The 24,263-nt window shown below is 61.4% G+C and overlaps 1 protein-coding gene across 1 annotated transcript in view; it reads left to right on the top strand.

The window, feature by feature from the left end:
* PLXNA1 (plexin A1) overlaps nt 1–24,263 on the top strand; it is a 54,514-nt gene that overhangs the window by 11,381 nt on the left and 18,870 nt on the right. The window contains exons 4-20 of the mRNA XM_017515991.2: nt 9,188–9,328; nt 10,485–10,585; nt 10,738–10,861; nt 10,943–11,096; nt 11,887–11,986; nt 13,566–13,680; nt 17,547–17,747; nt 18,920–19,016; nt 19,082–19,275; nt 19,377–19,528; nt 19,605–19,725; nt 20,082–20,218; nt 21,389–21,556; nt 21,812–21,905; nt 22,270–22,509; nt 22,584–22,727; nt 23,117–23,351. Coding sequence (XP_017371480.1) covers nt 9,188–9,328; nt 10,485–10,585; nt 10,738–10,861; nt 10,943–11,096; nt 11,887–11,986; nt 13,566–13,680; nt 17,547–17,747; nt 18,920–19,016; nt 19,082–19,275; nt 19,377–19,528; nt 19,605–19,725; nt 20,082–20,218; nt 21,389–21,556; nt 21,812–21,905; nt 22,270–22,509; nt 22,584–22,727; nt 23,117–23,351 — 2,518 coding nt within the window. The remainder of the gene's footprint in view (nt 1–9,187; nt 9,329–10,484; nt 10,586–10,737; nt 10,862–10,942; nt 11,097–11,886; nt 11,987–13,565; nt 13,681–17,546; nt 17,748–18,919; nt 19,017–19,081; nt 19,276–19,376; nt 19,529–19,604; nt 19,726–20,081; nt 20,219–21,388; nt 21,557–21,811; nt 21,906–22,269; nt 22,510–22,583; nt 22,728–23,116; nt 23,352–24,263) is intronic.

Here is a 24,263-nt window from a genome sequence, read left to right as displayed (position 1 = left end):
TGTTGACCAGGATGGTCTCCATCTCTTGACCTCGTGATCCACCCGCCTCGGCCTCCCAAAGTGCTGGGATTACAGGCTTGAGCCACCGCGCCCGGCCGAGGAGCCCCTCTTTACCCACTCCCACCTGCACTACAGCCCAGGGCCCTGGCTGTTTGGTTGGCTCCTGCCCTCGGACCTGGCTGGGGCTCTACTGCTGTGGGTGTGTTTCGGGGTGGGTGCCTGTCTTATCCGCTCTGCCTCTCCTATTCATTCCCTAGTCACTGTGGGGCCCTCAGGCCTGACTTCCCACTACAGGCCACATGGGTGAAGGGTGCCCTGGGTTTGGGGTAAGGGGCCAGGAGGAGATCTATCCTCATTTGTTCTGGGGCCTGGGTTCGTGTCCTGCAGGCTCCAGCGAGAGGCTTCTGGCCTTACCCCACTGTGAAGGATGCTTGCTCCCTGCCGGCTGAATACAGGCTTCTTGGCCGGGCCCTGGGGCAGCAGAACTTCACTTCTCATCTCTCCTTGTCATCCTGACCCAGCCTGGGTGTGGGGCTGGCTGTGGGTCCAGGGTCCAGAGCCAGGGTGAGGAGGGCTGTGCTGAGCCCCACCCCCTGGGCTGCCCCGCCTCCTTGTTGCTCTCAGGGTCTTGGGGAGGGGCTGGGCCTGGGACTCCCTCCTGCGTGTTCACACAGGGCTCCTCCTGCCCTGAGGCAGCTTGGCCTGGCTGTGCTCTTGGAGCTCAGGGACCCGCCTCCTGCCCTCTCCACTTGGCCTGCTGGAGCCAGGCCCTGGGGACCCCCCCAGCCCACGCCTGACGCAGGGGCCCGCCTGCCAGGCCGACCACTCCCAGTCTTTCCCAGGCCAGTCCTTTCTGGGCTTTAAAAAGTATCTGGGGAGCTCCGGGGACTTGGCTGGCCCCTTGCCAGCCCCTGCCAAACTGTTGTTGTGTAAAACTGTAGCCGATTAATTTAAGACCTGCCAACTTCAGCTGTGAGGCCGACTGGGGGTGCCCCCACCCCCTCTCCTTTCCCCAGAGCCCTGCCCACCACCTGTCCTGCCCCCACAGAGGCAGCCTCTCCCATTGGGGTACCTCTCTCACTGGGGTGCCTCTCCCACTGGAGTGCCTCTCGGTGAACTTCCTGGGCCCTGCTCTCAGCTCCTGTGCCCTCTGGGGACCCCAGCCATGTCAGGAGCTCCCAAGGGCAGCCCCTGGTTCAAGTCCTGTAGCATCAGCCCAGATACCCCCATGGGAGGAGAGAATACAGGCCCTGGCCTCCTGCAGAGCAGGTGCTGTTCTCCCTACAGAGTGAAGCTCAGGAGAGCCTGGCCCTATGGGCCCGCTGAGGGCACCCGAGGCCAGCCCTACTCTGGTCCTGCTGCCACTGTGGGGCAAAAGGAGCCGGCCTCTGTCTGAGGCACATCCTGCCCATGCTGGGAATGTAGGCCTGACTGCCTGGGCACCTGGTTTTTTCAAGAGATTCTGGAAATCTGTATTTTCTGTGAGACCTTGATTATTAAATGTTGGCAACTAATCCATGTTCTAAGAAAGTGTAACAGGGCCAACTCAAGCATCCCTTTGGGCCACAAGTTTGTGGCCCAGGGACGTGTCCTGTGGCCTTGAGCAGCTCAGAGGAGCCAGCCACCTGGGCTGTGGGGCGCACCCGGGTTAACCTGGAGCTTACCCTGGTGAAGCCCCATCCTCTGGGGCCTTGTATTCCTTCCCCGATGTTGGCTGCATCTTGGCGTACCCCAGGGAGGCTTGGGGCTTGAAGTTCCTTCTGGATTTGGCCCCAATAAGCCGTCACAGCATCTCCCTTCAGAGGTCCTTGCACGGGGGCTGTAGCTGCAGCACCTTGTGTGCAGCCTGGCCTGGCTGGCCCCTGTCCCTTGCTCATGGGCCCCTCAGGACTCATGCTGCGGCACCTCCTGCACCTTGACTGGTCCACACCACTCCTTGGCACTCCTAGGAGTTCGCGGTGGCTGGACTTGCAGCTGCTGGGTCTCTGAAGTGCTTAGGAGGCCTGTGGCATTAGTTGCCATCCATGAGCCCCAGGAATGGTGACCTGCAGGGCCTGGAGCTGCAGCGAAGCCCCTGGAGCCCTAGGCAGTGCCGGAGGTGCCCTCTGCCCAGCAGTCTTACCCCCTCTGCAGATAGCTCAGCACCTGCTGTGCTCCTGGGCTGCCTGGAGACAAGGAACACCTGCCCCCTAGAGGCCCCGCTGCTCTAGAGGCTTTCAGCATGCTTTAGAGGCCTCTGCACTCCCACCATACCCCTTGAACCCCAGGCAGGATTTTGGAATTTGTAAGTTCTGGAAGTTGAGTGTCATCTCACGGCCCACGGAAGTGCAAGGAAGTTGGTGGCCGGTGCCCACTGTAGGATTGGCAGCTTGAGCCTGTTCAAGTCTGCAGTGAGTTTCCCTGTCCAGGGTCTGTGCCAGTGATGTGGTGGGAGACCGCCCTGAAAGAGCTGGAGCCAGGAGGACAAGCAGTGTGCTGGCCACAGAAGCCCTGACCCAAGAGAGATGAATGGCAGGACTGAGTCCCCAGCCCCTTAGCCACGGGAAAGCTGCTGCCCCCTGCCTCTGAGACTGAGTTTCATCTCGTGTGTTGTGGGGGGAGGGATGAGGGGAGTTGATTTCAGCGACTTGCCCTTGAAGCCTGCAGTCATTCCCCGGTATAACCTGCACTGTACTGTCATGTTCTTGAGGGACATGCCCCTCGCGCCTGCAGCATGCAGCCCGCTTCCAAGCCTGCAGGATGGCCCTGCATGGCCAGCCTGTGATGGATGCCACATGGAAGTGACACACATGGAAGCATGCATTGGGAGTGTGTCACAGGAAAGCACAGGTACCCACCATCCCTTACAGCCCCTCCCAGTCCTTCCCTCCCCAGGGTGACTGCCCTGGCCGGCCTTTGACGCCATGTACTGCTATGTGGGTTCTAGGGTTGAGTCTTCATCTTGTGTTTGGCATCAGCGTCAAGCGGTGTGTGCCATGTCCTCATGTCCGTGTTCCAAGCACATGCGCCTGTGTATCCTGCCCACTCTGGAGGGCCGTGGTGTCACCAGTCCTTGCGGGCCTGTTATAAGCACAGCTGTGTGTGGATTCTGGTGGCAGAAGGACGGATTCCTGTTGGGTTTCAGCCTGGGAGCCAGGCTATGGAGCTTCTGTTGTCATTCTACCCTAACTCTCTAGGACTGCCTCTGCTGCTGCTGGAGGACTTGGTGGGGGCCTGTGGCAGTGCCCAGCAGCATGCAGTGGGTGCTCCTGGGCAGGCTGCTGGGTCCGTCTATGCTGTGCCCCCACCAGTGTCTTCTTGGGATGGGGTGGAGCCAACTGCCCGTGGTGGCCACTGCTCTCTGCGAGACCTGAGTGTGTACTGCCACTGCCCACCTAGGCCAGCAGTCCCAGGCCCCTTGGGGGGACCCTGCACGGTGACGTGCTGACCTCTGTGATTCCTGGTGAGCATGTGCTGCCTCCTTTCTAACTCTCCTGTGCGTGGTTGGCCACTGTGGGCTGAGCCACGAGGAATCAGGGAGGGATATCCCGTTTGTCCTGTGGGCATAATGAGTACTGTCCCAGGGCTGGTGGCACGCGAGGGTGCACAAGCATTGCTTCTGCTTCCCCGCAGCCAGTAGGGCCACCCATGGGGCACGCACAGAGGGCCCTGCCAGTCAGGCCTAAGCCTGGACATGGACCCCTCGACATCTTTGATAAGGTGGAGGCAGTGGTGGCTTCCTCATGCCCTGTCCTGTGTGTGCTTGGGCTCATGGTCAGCCTGGCAGGGCCAGCCTCGTGAATGCCCACACTGGGCATTCCCCTTCCCCCACAGGCAGACAGACTCAACCACAGCAAGAACCACAGTATAGGAGCCCCTGGCAGCGTGCAGTGTCTATGGAGGCTGGAACAACCCAGGGGCTGGGTGGTCTGCTGGAAAGGTGCTCTGGGGACAAGGAACTGGAGGGCCAAAGCTCAGAGGTGCACCAGTGCATACTGGGAATCGCACTATCCCTTTTGGGGTTTCAGTGGCTGCCTTGGGGACACTGTGCTTGTGAGGTGGGTTGCTTCACCCGAGAAGGTGGGAGGACCAGCTGGATGGGGGGGTGTGGGTCTTTGAGGGCCCAGGGCCCTGGGGTGGCACTAGGGTCAGGGCTGGAGGTGGCATTGAGGTCACAGGATGGAGGAGAGGGCATCAGGCGGCTGGTGGGTTTGAGAGAAGACATTGGGACAGATGGTCCCTGCTGCCTGTGCCCCCGAAGGACCTGTGCTGGTGACAGCCTGGCTGTGGCAGGACCCTGGCCAATCCCCAGTGTGTGACTGAGGCGGTGCAGTCTACGGTGGCTCATGGTGACCCTGCCAGGTGTGGCCTTGCCAGGAGGGGGCTAGGTTCCCCAGATAGCTGTGCACATCTGCCCTCCCACAGGGCCAAGCAAACATGCCTGCCTTCCCCTTTGGAACCATGAGCTCCTGAGTTCTCACACAGCTCTGTGAGGTGGATGTTAGCAGATGAGACCGGGGGTTGGGCAGGTCCACTCCTTGCTGAGTGGTTGCTGCTGGGGCAGGCTGGAGCCCGTCTAAGGCAGCCCTTGCTGTCCTCCACCTGCCAGGCCCCTGACCTCGCTCCCTACTCTTCCCTGTGTGTTGAGGGTTGGGGGTGGAAAAGATGGGATTCCTGGGACACCCTCTCCCCCAACAGGTGTGTCTGGCCCGATTCCAGCCCTCAGGCTTCCTGCAAATCCTGCTTTAATTACCCAATTACTGGCAAGAAGAAATAACTAATTGCTTTTCCAGTATGAAATTTCTCCTGGCCTTTCTGAGAGTGACGGGGACCAGGAAGGCCTAGAACCTGTCCCCAGCCGGAGGAAGGAGCAGTCCTGTGAGGGGTGACGAGGGTTCAGGAGTGGGTCCACTGGGGACTACCTCAGCTATGCAGTCCTGGCCGGGAAGGGGAGAGGCAGATGGGCTCTGTGCCCTGTGGGGGATCCTGAGAAGAGAGGGCAGCAGAGCTCCTGCCCCTGGAACAGCCCTTCCTGGGACCACCTCACACTAAGAACAGGTTTGGCAGCTGCTTCTGCAGAACGGCTGAGAGGCATGTGAGGCCTCTACTTGTGGCCGCCTCCCTAGCTGCTGCCCTTGGTCTGCCTGTCCCCACCTCATCCTGTCCTTCCCCCAGCCCTAGAGCCAGACAGCAGCTCCACAGGTGCATGCCTGTCGCACAGGCAGGGGGAGGGCCAGGCCCCTGGCTGCCATTGTGGGTTGGGCAGAACTGGGCAACTCCTCTTGCCAGGTCAGGGCCAAGCCAGGCAGCCCCCTGCTTCCCGGCGGCTGGGGCGCGTGCCGGCCCTGGCACATAGCCTGAGCGGCCCAGACATCCTCCCAGCACCCCCGCGTGCCCTCAGCCTGGAGAATGGGCCCTTTGTTGACTCTGGGCGGGACGGACAGCTGACCTGGCCGGGCCCTCAGCTGCCCGCCTGCAGCAGTTGGCCAGGGCTGTGGCAGTGATGGGAGTGGGTATAGCCAGTAGGGCCAGCCTGGGGCCTGCAGTGAGCCCTGCCTGCTGTGCCTCGGGGCAAAGGAGTAAACCTGCTCCCTCGTTTGTGGGGAGGGCCAGGAGAGCCCTGTGGCGGTGGGAGGTGCCCAGTCCACAAGCGAGGGCTGTGCCTGGCCTGGCCCCGGCACTGAGAGACCTGGGGACCTCGTGCCTCGGGACTGCACTGCAGTCTCAGCTCTGAGGCCAGGGTCAATTCGCCCATGTGCATGTAGGACAGGGACCCCAGGGTTAGATGGTCTAGGTAGAAGTGGGTGGGATGACCTGTGTCCCCCCAGCCAGGGTTGGGTGGGGGCCTGATGCAGCCAAGGAACATGTCCAGGGAGGCTGATGGCTCTGCTGATGCCCCTTGGGTAAAGGGGAGGGCCCTCTCAGGCATGGGGGCATGCATGGGCATTGCCAGCTCCCGTTTAGTGCTGGGAGGTGGGAGGTCGGGCTGTTGGGGCCAGTCGTGGAAGGTTTGGGTGGTCTTTGGGGAAAGATTTGCAGAGCAAGAAGGTGACAGCTGGGGGAGGATTCCAGGGCATGCCTGTGGCCCAGCCCCACGACCAGGACGCGTCAAGCCTCTCGTTTGCTCTGCCAGCTGCCCAGCTGCTGTGGGAGGGGCTTTGGGTCCAGCTACCTCGAGGGTGGGCTGCCTCCAAGCGGGTGGCCCACGAGTGGACAGCTGTGGCCAGGGTGTGGACGTCGGCACGTGGGCTCCAGGCCGGCGTGTGCCCTGCTGTCCTGCCAGCCGCTCTGGCCTCAGGCCCGCCTGCCGTCTGTGCCCCTGCACTCTTCAATTCACCTCCTGCCGGGTGCTGGCTCCCCTTCCCACTTTGCGAGCAGCTTCTGTGCTCCCCACAGGTGCAGTTGCGGGTCCAGGGCCCTGGGTTTCTCTGGCAGGTGCTGTGTGAGCCTCAGTTTACCTCCTGTCTCTGTGGTCTGATGAAGCTGGATTGGTTGCACAGGCCCTTCACCCTGAATGCTGTCAGGGACACAGGCACACGTCCTGGGGACCACTGTCCTAGCTGGATGCCCCACAGAACATATGTGCACACACAGGGGCCTGCTGAGCTGGGACTGTGGCACCTCAGTGAACAGTGTGCGGCTTGCTCTGCGTTCCGTCCATCCTCTGGCCTGGTGTGCTGGGCCGTGGCCTCCCCAGTGTCTCTCTCACACTACCCTCTGGCCATGCCATGGCCTCTCCTGGGGCCCTGTCTTCCTGGGCCCAGCCTGTGTGTGTGAAGGAGTGGGGGTGGCCCAGTGTGGGCAGGTGGGTGGACAGATGGGTACATAGCAGATGGACAGCTGGACGCATGTGCTCCCAGCTGCAGCTGTCGGAGCCACCTGTCCGGTCGGCATGCTGCCAGCTGGAGCGGGGTGTGCCTGGGGCCCAGCCCGTGGCTCCTGTGGCTTCTTCCAGCCCCATGACCCTTCATTGCACCCCTCGCCCACCGTTCTTTGCCTTGGAGCTGGTGTGCCCACTGGACCTGCCCTTCCCTGACCCATTTCCTCTACCCCTTGGTGTGACATCTGTGCCCCCAACCCTGAGTGGGTGGATGCTTGGCAGACCAGGCCAGGGTCAGGCCCCAGCATCACGTGGCCCTGGCCTTTGTGAGGTGGGAGGCTGGTCCCTCTCTGGTCCTGTGCCTGTTCAGACCCCTCTCAAGTGCTCCCTGCATGCCAGGCCAGGTTCCATCAGCTCAGGCCAAAGAGGCCCTGCCTCCAGGGGCGAGAGGGGCCGGGCCTGGGGGTGGTGGGGAGCAGCCATAGACCTGGTGCTGGTGGGGGAGGGGGAGCTGGGCCTGGGCTTCACAGTGGGAAGCCGCTGGGGATCTCTGCAGGGCTGTGGGGATGGAGGAGATGGCAGGAATCACAGTCCCTAACCTGGGTCTTCCAGATTGGAGCCCCAGGTCTGCACACTGGGCAGCCCTGCCCCAGCCCCCACCCATGCAGTGTCCTGCCCTCCTCATCTTCCTGCCCTCCTCGTCTTCCTGTCCCCACTGCCTGGCGACTATCATAAGCCACTGGCCTGGCTCTGTGGTTGGCTGCTGAGGTGTAGTGATTGCTTTGGGCCTGGCCTCCCTAGGTCCTCCCTGTTACCACCTGGCACACCTGGCCTGGTCCTCATGTAAACATCAAAACAGCTCTGTCTAAGGAAGGGTGTCTGTCATCCCCATTTCACAGGTAGGGAAATGAAGGCAGAGAGAGGTTTGGACCCAGGCAGTATGGCCCAGAGGCTGTTCCTGGCTGGCATCCACCTGGGTCTGAGTACGTGCCCTCTGGCTACTGGCCCAGAGTATGGCAGGGGGTTTATGGTGCCGGCACCTAAGCTCCCACCAGGCAGGCCTTGGGCTACTGGTCATTTTGAATAGGGACTCGCATTCCTGCTGCGGCCGCAGGACAGGCAGGCACAAGTGCACTGGGCGCACTGTGGGTGCAGTCCAGACCCCACCAGCAGGGGCACTGGGTGGCTGTGGCCTGGCTATGCCTGGGCCACCCGCTGTTCCTGCGTCCTTCCTTCCAGAGGCCGTGGGTCATGGCTGCAGCTGGGCCATCCCGGCCGCCTCCTCCCCTGCCCAGCTCTGAGCTCCACTCTTCCGGGTCTGGTTTGACTTAAGCCTGCTTGGAGGCGAGGCAGCTGAGCGGATGTGGGGGGTGGCCGCCGCGCTCAGGAATGCGGCCCTCCCCCTCTTCCAGCCGACAGCCTCTTTGGCCCAGAAACACAGCGCCCCACCCTGGCTGGCCGCCCTTGGCCCAGGCCTGATGGATCGGGCTCCAACCAGGGGCTTTTGTGGGGCCCTGCTGCCCTGGACCTGCCCTGCCCTGTCACCATGAGGTCACAGAGGAGGGTACTGAGTCTGGGCCCAGGCCACTGCCCTCAGGTAGAGGTGGACAGGTTGGCTGCCCCTGGGGAGTGGGAGCCAGTCAGGCTGGTGGAAGCAGGCCACAGCCCACAGCGTGAGAGCCTGCCCTGGACTCACAGCTGGGCAGACATGCCCCAAGAGTCCCATCTCTGGGAAGCCCCCTGGGTCTCTCTGTTAATTAAATACATTTGTTTGGTAAAAGCAACTAAAAATACTTGCAGCATCGAAAGCTGCGGAGGAGAAGAGCTGGCTAATTAACGCCCGGTTTGTTTGGGATCTGGAATACATTTCCATGCCGATGAGACTCCCACCCTCCTCCACTGCCTTCTTGCCGGGATGCCCCCACCCCCAGGACACCCCATCCTGGAGTCTCCTGGTCCCAGCCACCCTAGACTCCCTGTGAGCCCCAGCCTCTGCCACCAACAACCAACACTCCTCCTTCAGAAGCCCAGCCTGGCTCCAGGGATGGCTGGGCACCCATGGGACTCCTGCAGCCTTCTCCCTGGGTGTGGCTATGCTGCTCCGTGGTGAGCTCTGGGCTGTGGTTGTCTCCAGGCCCCAGTGCCCTCTGGCTTCTGCTGACTGATAAAGGAGCTGGGTCCCAGACTGGCCTGTTGGGGTCTGAGTTTGCCCTGCACTGGGGCTGGGGCCGGGGATGTGGAGAGTGATGTGGCTGGCCCTGGCTTTCCCTGCTCATGCATGTCTTGGGCAGCTCAGGGAGGGGCTTTAGACCCCTGACCTTTGGTGGGGGTAGAGCTGGCTCAAGTAGGTATCAGCACAGCCCCAGTTAGGGACCCTTGCTGCTGCAGATCCTGGTGGACCTTTCGAACCCCGGCGGCCGGCCTGCACTGGCCTATGAGAGCGTGGTGGCCCAGGAGGGCAACCCCATACTGCGAGACCTCGTCCTCAGCCCCAACCACCAGTACCTCTATGCCATGACCGAGAAGCAGGTGGGTGCTGCACCAGTCAGATGGTGTGGGCTGAAGGTGGGGGGCCTCCTGCCAGGAAGTCTAGTCACCGAGCAGTGGGGGTGGGGCCACATCACAAGTCAGGTACCCATGGCTTCTGGTGAAAGTGGTTTCAAGCTGGTCTGTGCTCTGCCTGCCTGCAGACTCATGGGCCTTGCTGTGTCTGTGGGGGAACCAGCCTGGGCACCAGGGACCCCACAACATCACTGCTGCCTCCATGTTCTCCTGAGCTGGGTTTGGAATTCTCACCCCTCTCCTGTTGACTTCCTGACCACATAAACAGATAGGTGAAGGAGAGTGATTTCAGAGGACAGGTGTCACTGAAGGGTTTGGGGTGGGCAGGGTGCCTGAGTCCTCAGGCCTAGGGCTGGGTCTCTATCTAGTAGGTCTGCTTGTGGGGCCTATGGCTGGCCTGGTGCCTGGCCCAGCTCTGTAAGGCCATGGACTTGAGTCCCTGGCCTGACCTGCCTGGAGTTCACCTCTGCCTTTTGGCCCAACCTAGTGGCCTGTGGCTGTTGGACGGTGGGCAGATGGGGCAGGTGGGGCCAGGCTGGGCACACCAGCTAAGGCCAGGCCTCTCTCCCCTTATGGCTGGCTCCTCCTTCTCCTCTGCCCCTCCAGGGTACAGTGGGGCACTGCCTTCCTGGGGACCTCAGGGACATGCCTCCATTGGCACTGGGATGCTGGGCTGAGCCAAGGAATCAGAGTGAGCTGCAGGGGAGTCGCCTGGCTCTGCACATGGGTGCCTGGCCCTCTGAGTGTTGTCTGGGCCTGCCTTGGAGCTTAGGATTGGGGCTCACCAAGCCCACTGATCCCTGGGGAAACTCAGAGCTGGGAGGGAGTCCAGGCAGATGGAGAGGAACTCTGGCTGGAGCTTCAGGTGCTTCTCTAATGGGCTCACCCCATATGGACTGTTCCCTCTGGCTGCTGCCTCCTGGGTTCCCAGAGCAGAGGCCTGACCTGTGTGACCTAGCTTGGCTAGGGCAGGGTCGCCAGACCCTGGAGCTACCCCTGTATAGACTGAGAACAAGTGCAGGGCCTCCCCAGGCCTAATGAGAGCAGAGTAGGGAGTTGGAGGTGAGGATGGCTGGGATGCCTGGAGTGGGACTGGAGGGGCCTGACACCTCCCCCACCCCAGGTGACGCGGGTGCCTGTGGAGAGCTGTGTGCAGTACACGTCCTGTGAGCTGTGTCTGGGGTCACGGGACCCCCACTGTGGCTGGTGTGTCCTGCACAGCATGTGAGTATGGGCAGGTGGGGATGGCCATGGTGGTCTCGAAGTGGGGAGGGGTAGCCTGGTGCAGGGTAAGCCACCCCAAGTTCTCCACCCCATCTAGGGGGTGGGCCCTATAGGTCTCCCCACCTATTCAGCCTCAGCCCCTCTGCCTTCAGCTGCTCGAGGCGGGACGCCTGTGAGCGGGCAGACGAGCCCCAGCGCTTTGCGGCGGACCTGCTACAGTGTGTGCAGCTGACTGTGCAGCCACGCAACGTATCTGTCACCATGTCCCAGGTCCCGGTAAGTGTGGTGCCCCGGGTGGTAGGGGGTGAAGGGCAGCCATGGGGACCCTGCTCACCACACCTCTTGCTGCATTCCCAGCTCGTGCTACAGGCCTGGAACGTGCCTGACCTCTCAGCTGGTGTCAACTGCTCCTTTGAGGACTTCACGGAATCTGAGAGCATCCTGGAGGACGGCCGGATCCACTGCCGCTCGCCCTCTGCCCGGGAGGTGGCGCCCATCACGCGGGGCCAGGGTGAGGGGCCCCACACAGTGGTGCCTGCTGCCTGCCCAGGGCTGCCATCCAGTCACCGCCTGTTTAGCGCCTCCCTTGTTCAGTTCCAAGGGCATGTTGGTAACACTCTGACAGCTGATACGGAGGGGGTCTCACCACCTGCTGGTCTGAGAGTGGAGGGAACCCTCCAGGCATGCAGCCAGAGCAACAGCCCTCCTGCCAGGGAGGTAGACAGTGGGTAAATCCTTCTTAGGACTTACCTATGGGCTCACCATATAGACGTAGACACACAAGCATACTTTGCCTCCGCTACCATAATTATTGCTATCGCTACGGGCGTTCAGGTCTTTAGGTGTCCCGTGGTGACTGAGGGTGGAAAAGCAGGGCAGGGTAGGTGAGATGAAGGGACCACATGGTGGAGACCTGGGGTCTTGGGGGGTTTGCAGGCTGGAAATGGGAGTGGGTGAGGGGTGGGCCACGTGGGGCACAGGTTGGATGGGGGACAGAGTCGTGGGATTTGGGGTGCAGGACCTCGCTGGCTGCCACAGCCCATTGGGCAGTCGCTCTGCAGGGCCTTCCTCAGGAGCAGGCAGGCTATGGGCATGTGGAGGGCTTCATGGTTCCCAGCCCCTTACACTACTGAGCAGGAGGCAAGCAGAGCAGATCCCAGGTCTCGGTCACCTGGGGGCTGAGGGGGATGGAGGCATGTTTGATGCGACTGTCGGTGGCAGCTTAGAGGGTCCCTGGGCAAGTTGTTCCCCTGTCTGGGCTTGCCCTGGATCCTGGTGACTTGGCCATGCTGCTCCTGCAGGAGACCAGCGGGTGGTGAAACTCTACCTGAAGTCCAAGGAGACGGGGAAGAAGTTCGCGTCTGTGGACTTTGTCTTCTACAACTGCAGCGTCCACCAGTCGTGAGTGTCTCTGGGCCCCTCCACCCACCTGGTCCTGGGCTACTTGGCACATCCCCGTCCCTGTGGTCCCACTGTGCTTGCTGTCTGCTGACATGCCCTTGTGTGGCTAGGCAGCAGATGGTGATTCCATGGCTGGGACTCCTGAGGCTGGGTGGTTAGGGAGGGAAGAGAGCCACTATGAGAGCAGCTTGCAGGTAGAGGAGCCAGCCAGGGCAAGGCCACTAGCGCGGAGGGTGCCTGAGGCCAGGGCAGGTGCACCAGGTAGCAGCAGTCAGAGTGGGCAGCAGTGCCTACCCCACAGGGATCACGCAGGGCCCCAGGCAGCCGTGTATGGCTTCGAGGGCACAGTGGTATGGGCAGTGGCCCATGGGTACTGGTGTGGAGGGCTGAGGGCTGGTTTGAGGGCCTGGGCAGGGGCCCAGAGATGGCCCTTGGGTGCCTGCTGCTTCTGGTGTGTGGCAGGCTGCTGCCAGACCATGTAGCGTCCAGGTCCCCTCTGGTTGGTGCTGGCTACTATGCAGGCCCCTAGGTTGGTGCTGGCCACTATGCAGGTCCCCAGGGATCGTGGCTGGGAGGCAGCTGCTATACCTACTGCCCATTTTGTCTGTGAGCACCCCCAGCCCTAGAGGAAGGATGGGAGGAGCTGGGGGCCTTCCATGAGTCCCACTGCGAGCCCAGAGGAGAGCCCTCACTCCTTCCCTGACCCAGAGGGCTCAGGCTGAGGCAGTAGAGTTTGGCTTCAGAGACAGGAGGTGCCTGGCTTTTCAGGCATGCCTTTGTTGACTGACTCACAGATGGACTCTGTCACAGCTTTTGTAGAGCAACTGCTGTGAGCCAGGCAGGCTTTTGATTTCAAGGATGCAGCATGTCTCGTCCCAGGTGGGGTGGGGGACCTCTGGGGCAGAGGCCCGGAGGGGGCCAAGGGCTGCAGGAGAAGCAGGGTGGTTGGGGGAGCTGGCGGGTCAGAAGATCCTGGAGAGTAGATGGAGGGGGTGTCTTCCTGGAGGCTGTTGAGGTGGCGAGGTGTCAGCCCTGTGCAAGGCTGCGTTGTGGGCAGAGCACCTGCAGTGGCCAGGCTGGCAGACCCTGGGGCGCGTCAGAGGGAAACAGACAAGCTCCTGTCCCATCGAGCCTGTGTTCTGGCCAGGGAGGTGACGTGCACGGCCCTGTCCAGCTCCGTGGCAGCACATGCTGTTACAGTTTAAATCTAAGTTTGTTAAAAAGAGTCAAGACTTAAAATGAAGTTCCTTAGTTGCACTGACAGATTTCTGGTGTAAGTAGCCATGCCTGGCTGGCAGTCAGGTTGTGATCAAGGCTCTGGAGGAAAAAGCAGCAAAGAAGAAAGAGAGCTTGGCATCGGAGGGTGGGCAGGTGAGACCAGCTGTCGGGGAGGCCTGAGGAGACAGGGGCAGCTGCGTTCACGTTTGGGGGAAGAACTTTCCAGGCCAGGAGCAGTCAGTGCAAAGCCCCTGAGGTGGCACTATGAAGACCAGCAGGGGCAGCATGGTGTCCTTGTGATCACAGGTGACCCTGCGTGGTTGCGGGTCCCCAGGCTTCAGCACCCACCCTCTCCCTGCAGCTGCCTGTCCTGTGTCAACGGCTCCTTTCCCTGCCACTGGTGCAAATACCGCCATGTGTGCACACACAACGCAGCCGACTGCGCCTTCCTGGAGGGCCGTGTCAATGTGTCCGAGGTAAGACTGGGTGAGGGTGGGGCTTAGGTTTTCGGAGGTGGAGCAGAACTGGATTGAGACAGTCCATCTGGGTGTCACCCAAGGCCTGACCCGGGGAGCGCCTGTGGGTGACTGGGATGTTGGCATGTGGTGCCCGTACCACCAACCTGGGTCAGCGAGGGGACCCTGGATGCCAGCCGGGAGGCCTGTGGGGGTCACTGTTTTGGCCTGAAACCAGGCCTGTGGTATTTGTTGGTGGCCCCGAGGCATCCTTTGTGACCCTCAGGAAAGGGGAGAAGCCTCAGACAAGTTCTGCCCCTGGGCCTCTGTGGGGGCTGCAGACATGGGCTCCTGGGTACAACGTGGGGCACTGTCAGGCTGCAGAGCAGGTGCAGGCAAAGCCTGGGGCTCGGGAGCCTGGCTGGGCAGGGGACCTTGCTGACATAGTGTACCTGGAGTCTGGTGGGTTCTGAAGTCTCTGGGCGCTGAGTGGTAATTGCTAGTAATTAGGTAGTAATTATTCCGGGCTGGGCAAGGCACTGGCTTTATGAATGGCAAACTCTTCCTTCTAGAACCTGAGGCACTTAGTACCAGGACAGGCAGGACCCAGGGCCCACGGGCGCTGAGTGGTAGAAGCTAAGGCTGGAGCTGTGGCGGCCCCTACCCCAACCAGGTCCAGCTGTGGGTGTGGAGCCGGGACTTGCAGCCAGGTCCCTTTCATTTGCTGTGGACACTACGCCCTTTGGCTGGAGGGGGCAGGCTCTGTTTGCCAGGGAGACCTTGGTGTCTACAGCTGGGCTGCACTTTCCTGCCGGGCTAGGGGCCAAGGAAGTGGCATGGTGGCCCCCTCTCCTCTGGGTCCCTTTTCACAGAGGCCCCCTGACCCCCAGGGTCACCCTCTGGACTGGACTTTTCTGCTCCCTGGCATGACATCAAGAGACAGGACGGCAGCGGAGGGTAGCCCAGAGCAACAAGGACTACGGTGCTTGTGTCAGGGTGACTGCCTGTGACAGTGGGTGTGCAGGAGCCAAGGACACAGTGGGGGCCTTCCCTGGGTGTATGGACTGCCCAAGGAGCCGGGCCAGGGTGTCCTGGGGTGCGGGCAGAGCCCATGGTAGAGTCTCAGGCGGGAGCTGGTCCTGGGGCCTCTCAGGCCAGGGAGAGCTGGGTGTGAGTCACTGTGGGGATGACATGCAGATGTACTGGCTCCGGTGCTGTGCATAGCCCAGGGGCGGGCGAGGGCACAGCACAGTGGTTGTCAGGGGTGGCAGCAGGGCCCTGGGCAGCTTGGGGTGGTTTTGGGACTGAGATAGCCCAGCTTCTCAGTGGCAGCCTTCCCTGAGCCCTCCCCTATTCATGCCAGGAACTTTGGAGCACCCTTGGGGAGTAGAGGAAGTGGGCCCTGGAGTAGTGGCTCAGGGCGTGGGGAGGCAGAGCAGGCCAGGCTGGGCTGGGGGCACGTGTAGGGTCGAGGGGCTGTGAGGGGAGTGGATTCTTTCCACAAATACTTACTCTTTTCTTTAGCTTGAGTCCTAGATTTTTATGTAGCCGTTCCTAAGGGGCGTGACGTGAGTCCTCCCGGACTTGGGGCAATGGCCAGTGCAGTCCCCTCCCTTGCAAGCCCTCTTACTGTCTCTGGTTCTGGCGAGTTCCCTGGGCCACCTCCTAAGACAGGAGCGTACTACGTCCAGGTCCTTGCTGAAACAGCCGGATCTAACCCCCAGGGCCACCACCTCCCCTTGCCCCCTGCCCCCATGCTGGGAGGGGTTTCTGTAGTCTCTTGTGCCTGCCTGCATGCTGGGGTTTGTGTGTTTGTCTGAAGATGGAGTAGCCTGTGCGTGTTGATGGGCAGGGCCACTGGGCTGGGGCTGTGGAGGCAGCTGGTGCTGTGTACCAGGGCCTCAGGGCTCCCATGTGGAGCCCCCACTGAAGCAGAGCTCATGAGACACTTTCAGAAGTTGGGACTTTCTCTTAGGAATGCCTGTTTCTGGGCTTTGCAGAAAAGGAGGGGTGTGGTTGGCATCTCCACATAACAGTTGTATGCCCCGCCATTCAGACCCGAGCAAGTCTTAGACCCCCTTGCAAAAGGGGAGGCCTGGGTCCCTTGAGGAAGTAGGCTGGTACGCTGGCAAAACGCACCCTGTTAATCTTCCCCCAGAGTTTCCCAGAGGGATTTCCAGCCTTTTACCAGGGAGACTATGCACTGGGGAAAAGGCTGTAATCAGAGCCTTTGGGGACAACTGGACTTGGCTCTGAACCGTCACTGATCCCAGGAGACCCATGCCACTGTGGCCCTCCTGTCAGAGTCGGGCCAGCAGGAGTCAGGTGATCACTGGAGTTTCAGCGCAGGCCTGACTGGGCCGCATGGGTCCAGAGCTTCCCGGGTTCTCACCCAGCTGGGTGTTGGGAGGAGATGGGGTGGGGATGCAGGAGTACCTGAGAGGACAGGGTGTGGCCCAGGCAACCAGTCAGCTTCCTCGATGGGCACACAGAGGGCAGGGGTAGCGAAGGGACAGGCCAGCCTCAGCATGGTGGGGCGGGCAGGTAGGGGCCAGCCACATTGGCCTCGATGCCTGCCGGCCCACACACTCACACTGGTATTGGGGTGGGTGGTGGTGTGCCCTGGCTGGGTCCTAGGTTCCAGGGATGGTCCCGGACTGAGACCTCACTCTGCGTGAGCCAGCTCCATGTCTCCTGCTACTGGCCAAGAGGTTTTCTGGACTTAGGAGCCTGGAAGAAGCCCAGGCCTCACCATAGTTGCTTTCTGGCTTACTGCAGGCTGAGCTGCCTGGGCTCCTCTGGGCACTTTCCGGTTGGGTGCATGGAGGGGCAGCTTACCTGGTTTCAGACTGACTGTTCCAGGGGGCTCAAGGGCAGCCTAGCGTGGACTGAAAAGAGTCTCAGTGTCCTGAGCCACCCATTTTCATGGCTGGGGCCCTCCAGTAACAGAGTGGCCCATGTCACAGTGAGACGCCAGCCTGAGCCTCAGCGTGCAGAGTCAGTGAATGTACCTCAGCCTGCCAGGGAGGTGTGGCATAGGTATGGCCACTGTGTGTGCCAGTGCCTTCCTGCTGTGGCTGTGGTCTCAACACACAGCTGCAAGTGCAGCCCCCAGGTTGGGGCCAGTGGCCTTAGCTGCAAGCTGCCACCACCTGCCTCTCCCCAGTGGACACGGGAGCATCCCTGCAGACTCAGAGATCAGCTTGCCTAGCTAGGCCTTGTTAACTCTGCTTCCCTGGAGTTCCTGAGGGGCCAGGCCAGAGTCCAGGCCCCCTCCTGGGTCCTGGAAAATCTCTGCAGACCTGGGCCCAGGCCTGCCCGCCTTGGGGACTGTTGCAGGGCTTGGGGATTACAGCCTGTTTTTAGCATCCCTATTTAAAGCCCAGCTTAGTGGCGCTCCCAAGGGGCCATCTCCTGAGGCCAGCAGCAGCCATGCTGCAAGGAAGCTGGGCCATTGCATCAGTTATTGTTGCTGAAATGCTGGCCCCAGAGGCCAGGCCTGTTTTTCTGCTGGGCTCTGGCTATTTTTACATACTCCCTGGGCACCCAGCACAGAGCCTGCAGCCCCAGAGCCCCACTCTCTTCTACCTGTAGGGCCTTTTCAGCTGCCGGCCAGATGGTGCTCCTTTGGTCTATGGATTGGTGGGGGGTCCTAGAACATGGGGCAGGGCATTCAGGGGCCAGAGGTAACACAGCTTGTCTGGTCATGGTATGTAGCTACTGTCACAGCCAGCTGTCTCTGCGGTCCTCGTTTTGCCAATGCATAAAATGGGCACAGTGATGCTTGGCTTGAGCAGCATAGGCCCAGTGCACATCCGGGGCACAGTGGGGTGCACCTTGCTCACTGGTCTCCATCCCGGGCTCAACCAAACTCATCTTGTCCCCAGGACTGCCCACAGATCCTGCCCTCCACCCAGATCTATGTGCCAGTAGGAGTGGTAAAACCCATCACCCTGGCTGCTCGGAACCTGCCACAGCCACAGTCAGGCCAGCGTGGATATGAGTGCCTCTTCCACATCCCGGGCAGCCCTGCCCGAGTCACTGCTCTGCGCTTCAACAGCTCCAGCCTGCAGTGCCAGAATTCCTCGGTGAGGCAGCCAGGGCAGGGGCTGGGGGCTGTGAGCTGGAATGGGCCAGTTACCCTCACAGCCCTGGGTCCTAGGGTGTGTGCTTGTTCACAAAGGGCAGTGCACATGCTCATGTGTATCTCTGTTGAGTCAGAAGCCACTCCTGGTTTCCCCTGGCCACTGCCAGGCCCCTCAGGTGTGCCTGGGTCATGTGGGCAAGTGGGCCGAAGGGGGCCTGTGCTGTCTCAGTAGCTGCTGAGAGCCCCCAGATTTGTGTTGGGAGCAGCCTGAGGGTGGGCTGCAGGTCAGCCATGAAGGTCACTCCTGGCCACCACAGCTATCTGGAGTTCCCTCTGCTGTCCACCTTTTCCAGACATTTCTGCTCTGTCACCAACTCTTTGTCTGCCCTGCATCTTCCACCTGCGTCTTCCTCCCCATCCTCCCTTCTCACCAGGTCCACATTAATCTTCCCTTCAACTGTATTTAAACGGAAGAGGGTGTATCAGGGAATTTGATAGGATCCAATTAAATTCCTACAGATAAAATAATGATGAATTGCCAGGCCGCCCCTTGGAGACTCTAGGCTCCCTGCACCGCCCCAGACAGGAAGAGTTGAGGTCATTCACAGCAGAAAGTGGGGCACAGCTGGAACTCCTGGCCAAGCTCCCCGGGAGGGGCAGTTCCCATGGGCCCAGCCCTGCTTTGTGGGGGAGGGGACTGGGGGCAGGGCTGCACCTGACAGTGATCCTGCCTTTCTCTGCCCCAGTCTGGGGACACAGATCTCCCTCCTCAAGGTAGGGCAGTCCTGGCCTAGTCAGCAAAGATACTGAGGTTCACAGAGCATCCTGATGCATGTTCTAGGGCCAGCTTGGAGTCCTGGTTTCCAGCCTGGCTAACTGCAGGGAGTGGTCACAGGCTGCCTGTGGTTGGAGGTGGTCTCAAAGGGGGTGCCACGAAGGTGACTGTGGAAAGCACAGAGGTTCCCCTGGAAGGGCACCTCATATGGTTGCTAGGCTGGAAAGAGGGGGCTCTGGAGCTGGGAAGGAAGCCCTGTGTAGGGTAAGGGTGAAGAGGGAGCTTTTGTGGCTGCAGAAACTTCCCCCTGAGCTGGCCACGCTGGTGGCTTGGTGGGTGTCAGGCTCTGGCCTGGAGGCTGCTTAGCTGGGGAGCCTGACCGCGCCACCACCCCACAGTACTCCTACGAGGGGAACGACATCAGCGACCTGCCGGTGAACCTGTCGGTCGTGTGGAACGGCAACTTCATCATCGACAACCCACAGAACATCCAGGGTGAGTGGACGCCCCGGCAGGGTGGGTGGCGGGTAGCCCTGAGCTGACCACACCCCTCCCCGCAGCACACCTCTACAAGTGCCCGGCCCTGCGGGAGAGCTGTGGACTCTGCCTCAAGGCTGACCCACGCTTCGAGTGCGGATGGTGCGTGGCTGAGCGTCGCTGCTCCCTACGACACCACTGCACGGCCGACACACCTGCGTCCTGGATGCACGCACGTCATGGCAGCAGTCGCTGCGCCGACCCCAAGATCTTCAAGGTAGGGCCCCTAGCCCTGCCCCACACCCCACGCCCTGCCCCACCCTGCCCCACATCCTACACCCTGCGGGATGCCTGCACCCTAGCCTTTTCCTCCCGCAGCTGTCCCCCGAGACGGGCCCGAGACAGGGCGGCACGCGGCTCACCATCACAGGGGAGAACCTGGGCCTGAGGTTCGAGGACGTGCGTCTGGGCGTGCGTGTGGGCAAGGTGCTGTGTAGCCCTGTAGAAAGCGAGTACATCAGTGCTGAGCAGTGAGTGCGGCCTGGGGAGCACATGGGGTGGGACAGGGTGGGGCTCCTGCAGCCCCTGAGGCCCGCCTGCCCACAGGATCGTCTGTGAGATCGGGGATGCCAGCTCTGTGCGGGCCCACGACGCCCTGGTGGAGGTGTGCATTCGGGACTGCTCACCACACTACCGTGCTCTGTCGCCCAAGCGCTTCACCTTCGTAGTGAGTCTGCCGCTCTCCCTCTCCCCCTATTCCCTGCTGCTCTGAGAGGGTGTCCGGCAGCGGCAGCTGAGTGCTCCTGTACCTCCCCATGGCCCCTTGTCTGGCCATGCTCTGCCGCTGCTCTTCCATGGCCTGGGTGCTGCCCCTCCCTTCCTGTGTCTGGGCCAGCTCCAGGGCTCCTGGCCCACCTTGGGCCGTGCCTGAGAAGCCCAGGAGTACTGGCTCTAGAGTGCAGCTCCCGGGCACTTCTGGTCTGGGGAGCTGTCTGGAGCTATAAGCGGGCCAAGTGAGGCCTGCCCCCATGTGACCCAAGAGGGAGTTCCCTGAGAGTTCCAGCAAGTTCCCTCTTCCTGCAGACACCAACCTTCTATCGTGTGAGCCCCTCCCGAGGGCCTCTGTCAGGGGGCACCTGGATTGGCATCGAGGGAAGCCACCTGAACGCAGGCAGTGATGTGGCTGTGTCGGTCGGCGGCCGGCCCTGCTCCTTCTCCTGGTACGGGGTGCAGGTGGGGTGGGGCCTGGCTGCCCCTCCTCCTGGTTCACATGGTTGCATGCCCCCTCTTGTTGCCTGGGCAACGGGGCTATGGAGAGCCTGGCTAGTGTGATCACTGTGAAACCCAGAGGCGGAGAAGATTACCATGGAAACGGCTACCTCCAGAGTGGGAGGACTGGGCGGTGACAGGGGCGGGGCCTGTCTCTGGGGGCGGGGCAACTTGGCTGCCTCTGCCCTGGTTCTTCCCTGTCAGGGAAATCCCTTGGGTATAAAATAAGAAGTATCTAAAAAAAATTTTAAGAGGGAAAACAGAAATCTTAACAAAAGCCCTGAGGCTTGAAGTGGATAATTTTAGATTAGGGATGATAATGGAACGTCCCTTTAAATATTTTCCTGTGGTAATTACCCGTTATCAGACTAATCATTGGTGTCTGCAGCTGAGGGGGCCTGGTGGCTGTGGCGCTCCTGGCAGTGGTGGAAGAGCTGAGGGTCCAGACCCAGGTGCGGGCCCAGCTGCCTGCCCAGTGGGATGTCCCCGTGACCCCCACCCCAGGCCAGCTCACCTAGTCTCCTCATAGCCCCCAGAATGCAGAGATAGGGCCAGCTTTTCCCAGTGGGACAGGTGCCAAGAGGGAAGGTGTCTGCCTGGCCCAGGGTAGTAGGAATGGATGCTGGGCCCCCGGCACTCGGACCACAGGCTGAGTGAGGGTAGCCCTGGGACAGGCAGGGAAGGTTGGGGCCAGGGCTTAGTCTCACTGACCCTCCTCAAGGACAAAGGGAGGCCATCGTGAGGCCACCTTCCAGCCTGGCATGTGTGGGGTGGGCCTGCTGCCTATTGCTTCTAGGGAGGCAGAGGCCCGGTGGGTGTGGAGCCCTGGCCAGGATCACCTGGAGGGGATGTGGGCGACAGGGAGGGTATGATGAAAGCAGACCTGGGGAGGTGGCAGGGTGGGTCCCAAATGCCAAGCTGGGTGACAGTGGAGGCCTAAGAGGGCTGGGGCGAGGGTAGGACAGACATACGCAGCCCTGGGAAGGAAAATGGCAGTGACAGTACACAGCCACCCAAGGCAGTACCTATGACAGATGGCACCCTGTCCCTCAGTGCATCTGCATTCCACATGCCTGGGTCCCACCTGTGTTCTCCTCACTGCCCTACTTGGGCCTCTCCAGGAGGAACTCCCGTGAGATCCGGTGTCTGACGCCACCTGGGCAGAGCCCTGGTAGCGCCCCCATCATCATCAACATCAACCGTGCCCAGCTCACCAACCCTGAGGTGAAGTACAACTACACCGAGGACCCCACCATCCTGAGGATCGACCCCGAGTGGAGCATCAGCAGGTAGGGCCCAGCAATGCCCCTTCCCTGTCCTCAGCTGCTGAGAGCAGCACCGAGCCGGGAGCTCTTCACCGGGCACTTGGCGGTGGCGCTCCTGCGTGTCTGTGCTATCCTGCCAGGAAGCACTCCTTGCCAAGAACTTTTACCTGTTTCCCATCTTTGGGGAAGGCAGGTTTTGCCTGACTGAGCTGTGGACCATGTTTCCAGCTCGCTGGGCTCCACTATCATCTGGTAACCCCCTACTCTGTCCTCTTCCAGCGGTGGGACCCTCCTAACAGTCACGGGCACAAACCTGGCCACTGTTCGTGAACCCCGAATCCGGGCCAAGTACGGAGGCATTGAGAGGGAGAACGTGAGTGCCTACCCTCAGCTACCCACCTTGGTCTAGGCCTTCACCTGGGCTGGGGCTCCTGCTAGGAATGCCCCTCTCCCTGGGCCTGCCTCTCCCCAGCTTGTGTTAACCTTGGCTGTGTCTGGAGGCCCTTGGGGAGGCACCTGTCCTGCCTGGTGGGTTTAAAGTCTGGCTCTGGTCTGCTGGCATCTTCTAGACCACGTGCCCCTGGTCCCCGTGGGGTCGGTGGCCCAGGACCTGCCCTGCTGGTACCTGGCATCATCCGTGGAGGGAACAGGTGGCCCCCAGGCCAGGGGCTCTATCATGGGGAGCTGTCGGGCCACTGGAGGAAGTCCCGCTCAGCATCCCCACCCTGTGCCTCCAGGGCTGCCTGGTGTACAATGACACCATCATGGTGTGCCGTGCCCCGTCTGTGGCCAACCCTGTGCGCAGCCCACCGGAGCTCGGGGAGCGGCCGGATGAGCTGGGCTTCGTTATGGACAACGTGCGCTCCCTGCTTGTGCTCAACTCCTCCTCCTTCGTCTACTACCCTGACCCTGTACTGGAGCCGCTCAGCCCCACTGGCCTGCTGGAGCTGAAGCCCAGCTCCCCACTCATCCTCAAGGTGGGTCACCTTCGCCTGTAGGCCAGGGAAGAGGCCCCTCATCCTGGGCTCTGGCTCACCCTCGCCTCCTACAGGGCCGGAACCTCTTGCCGCCTGCGCCCGGCAACTCCCGACTCAACTACACAGTGCTCATTGGTTCCACACCCTGCACCCTCACCGTGTCGGAGACGCAGCTGCTGTGCGAGGCGCCCAACCTTACGGGGCAGCACAAGGTCACGGTGCGTCTGCCCACCTGGGTGCAGAGCTGGGAGAGCCATGCCCCACCTGTGGACCCTGCCCTGCTAGGACAGCCCCAGCTCTGACCTTGCCCCAGACTCACCCCTAGCTCAGAGGGCACCCAGCTCCAGTGCAGGCCTGACTTAGCCCTCAGCCCGCCGCCTCCTTAAGCCCACCGGACTTCCTGCCCACCCTGAGCTCTTGCCATGCCAGTGCTTTCCTGGCTGGCTGGTTACCTGCCCTGGGTCCCAGTGTCCCTGCCTTGTTGACCACTCTGTGCCGGTCGGCGGGACCTTACCCACAGGTGGGTGGGGGGTCTCGCCCATCGGGAGGGGCTCCCAAGCTTTGTGAAAAGATGGGTGGCTCCTGAGCAGCCTCTACCCACCGGCAGGTGCGGGCTGGTGGCTTTGAGTTCTCGCCAGGGACACTGCAGGTGTACTCGGACAGCCTGCTGACGCTGCCTGCCATCGTGGGCATCGGCGGGGGCGGAGGTCTTCTGCTGCTGGTCATCGTGGCCGTGCTCATCGCCTACAAGCGCAAGTCACGAGACGCCGACCGCACGCTCAAGCGGCTGCAGCTCCAGATGGACAACCTGGAGTCCCGCGTGGCCCTCGAGTGCAAGGAAGGTCTGTTGGGGCCGAGGCTCACTGGGGCAGCTGCCACCCAGACCCTGGCCCATCCCCACACCCACCCTCAACCCCCCACCCCACGTCAGCTCAGTTTACAACGTTCCTGATAGCCTTGCTGTGCCAGGCCTGGTCCCAGGGCAGTGGGCAGGTGTCTGACCAGGACCTGGCCCTGCAGCAGGTACCACCTCCTTGGAGTGCTGCTTGAGACACAGAACCCAGGGCCAGACTGTATTTGTATCGCAGCTGGGCTATAAGGCTGGGGGTGGCTACTTACCCTTCTGTGCCTCAGTCTGTAGAGGGCCTCATCTGCAGAGTGGGCGTGGTGACAGTGCCTACTTCCCGGGGTTCTGGGAGTATGGTGGGTTGGCGGTGCCCGCAGAGTGGCAGAGAGGGGTGCTTCTGCCATACAGCAATGGGGAGCCCTTGTGCTTTGGCAGTCCCTGGGCACATGCAGATTTTGGCCTGAGCTGACCTTCATCCTTGAGGAGATGTCTATAGCGGGAGTAAGGACATACCATCCTCCTAATCCAGGGCAGGTGTGAGTGACAGAAATCTGTTCCATGCTGGGCGAAATTTTGAGCATTTGCAGATAGTAACTCACACATGTTAATGGCTCTAGAGGCAGATACTAGGAGCACTCCTGCTGCAGGGTAGGACCTCAGCCATGTGGCTTCAGCATGCAGTTGTCATGAACTCCACTGAGACTGCACTGGGTTAGGGTGCTTGTTTGAACAGGACTCAGCCAGTCTTAAAATGCAAAGTCCTGCATCCTGGGAGCCCACTCAGTTCCAGACAAACTTAAGTGGCCCCGTGGTGGGCTGAGGTTCACCCTTCCTCTTGGGCAGTCCTGGTGGGACCAGAGGCAGGTGTGTGTTGGGGCCAGGTGGGAGGCAGGTGGTCTGGGCCTCC

Source organism: Cebus imitator, unplaced genomic scaffold (genome assembly GCF_001604975.1).
Source record: "Cebus imitator isolate Cc_AM_T3 unplaced genomic scaffold, Cebus_imitator-1.0 Scaffold568, whole genome shotgun sequence".
NCBI lineage: Eukaryota > Metazoa > Chordata > Mammalia > Primates > Cebidae > Cebus > Cebus imitator.
The sequence above is the reverse complement of the archived record's forward strand: the minus strand, read 5'-3'. Positions and strand labels throughout refer to the sequence as shown.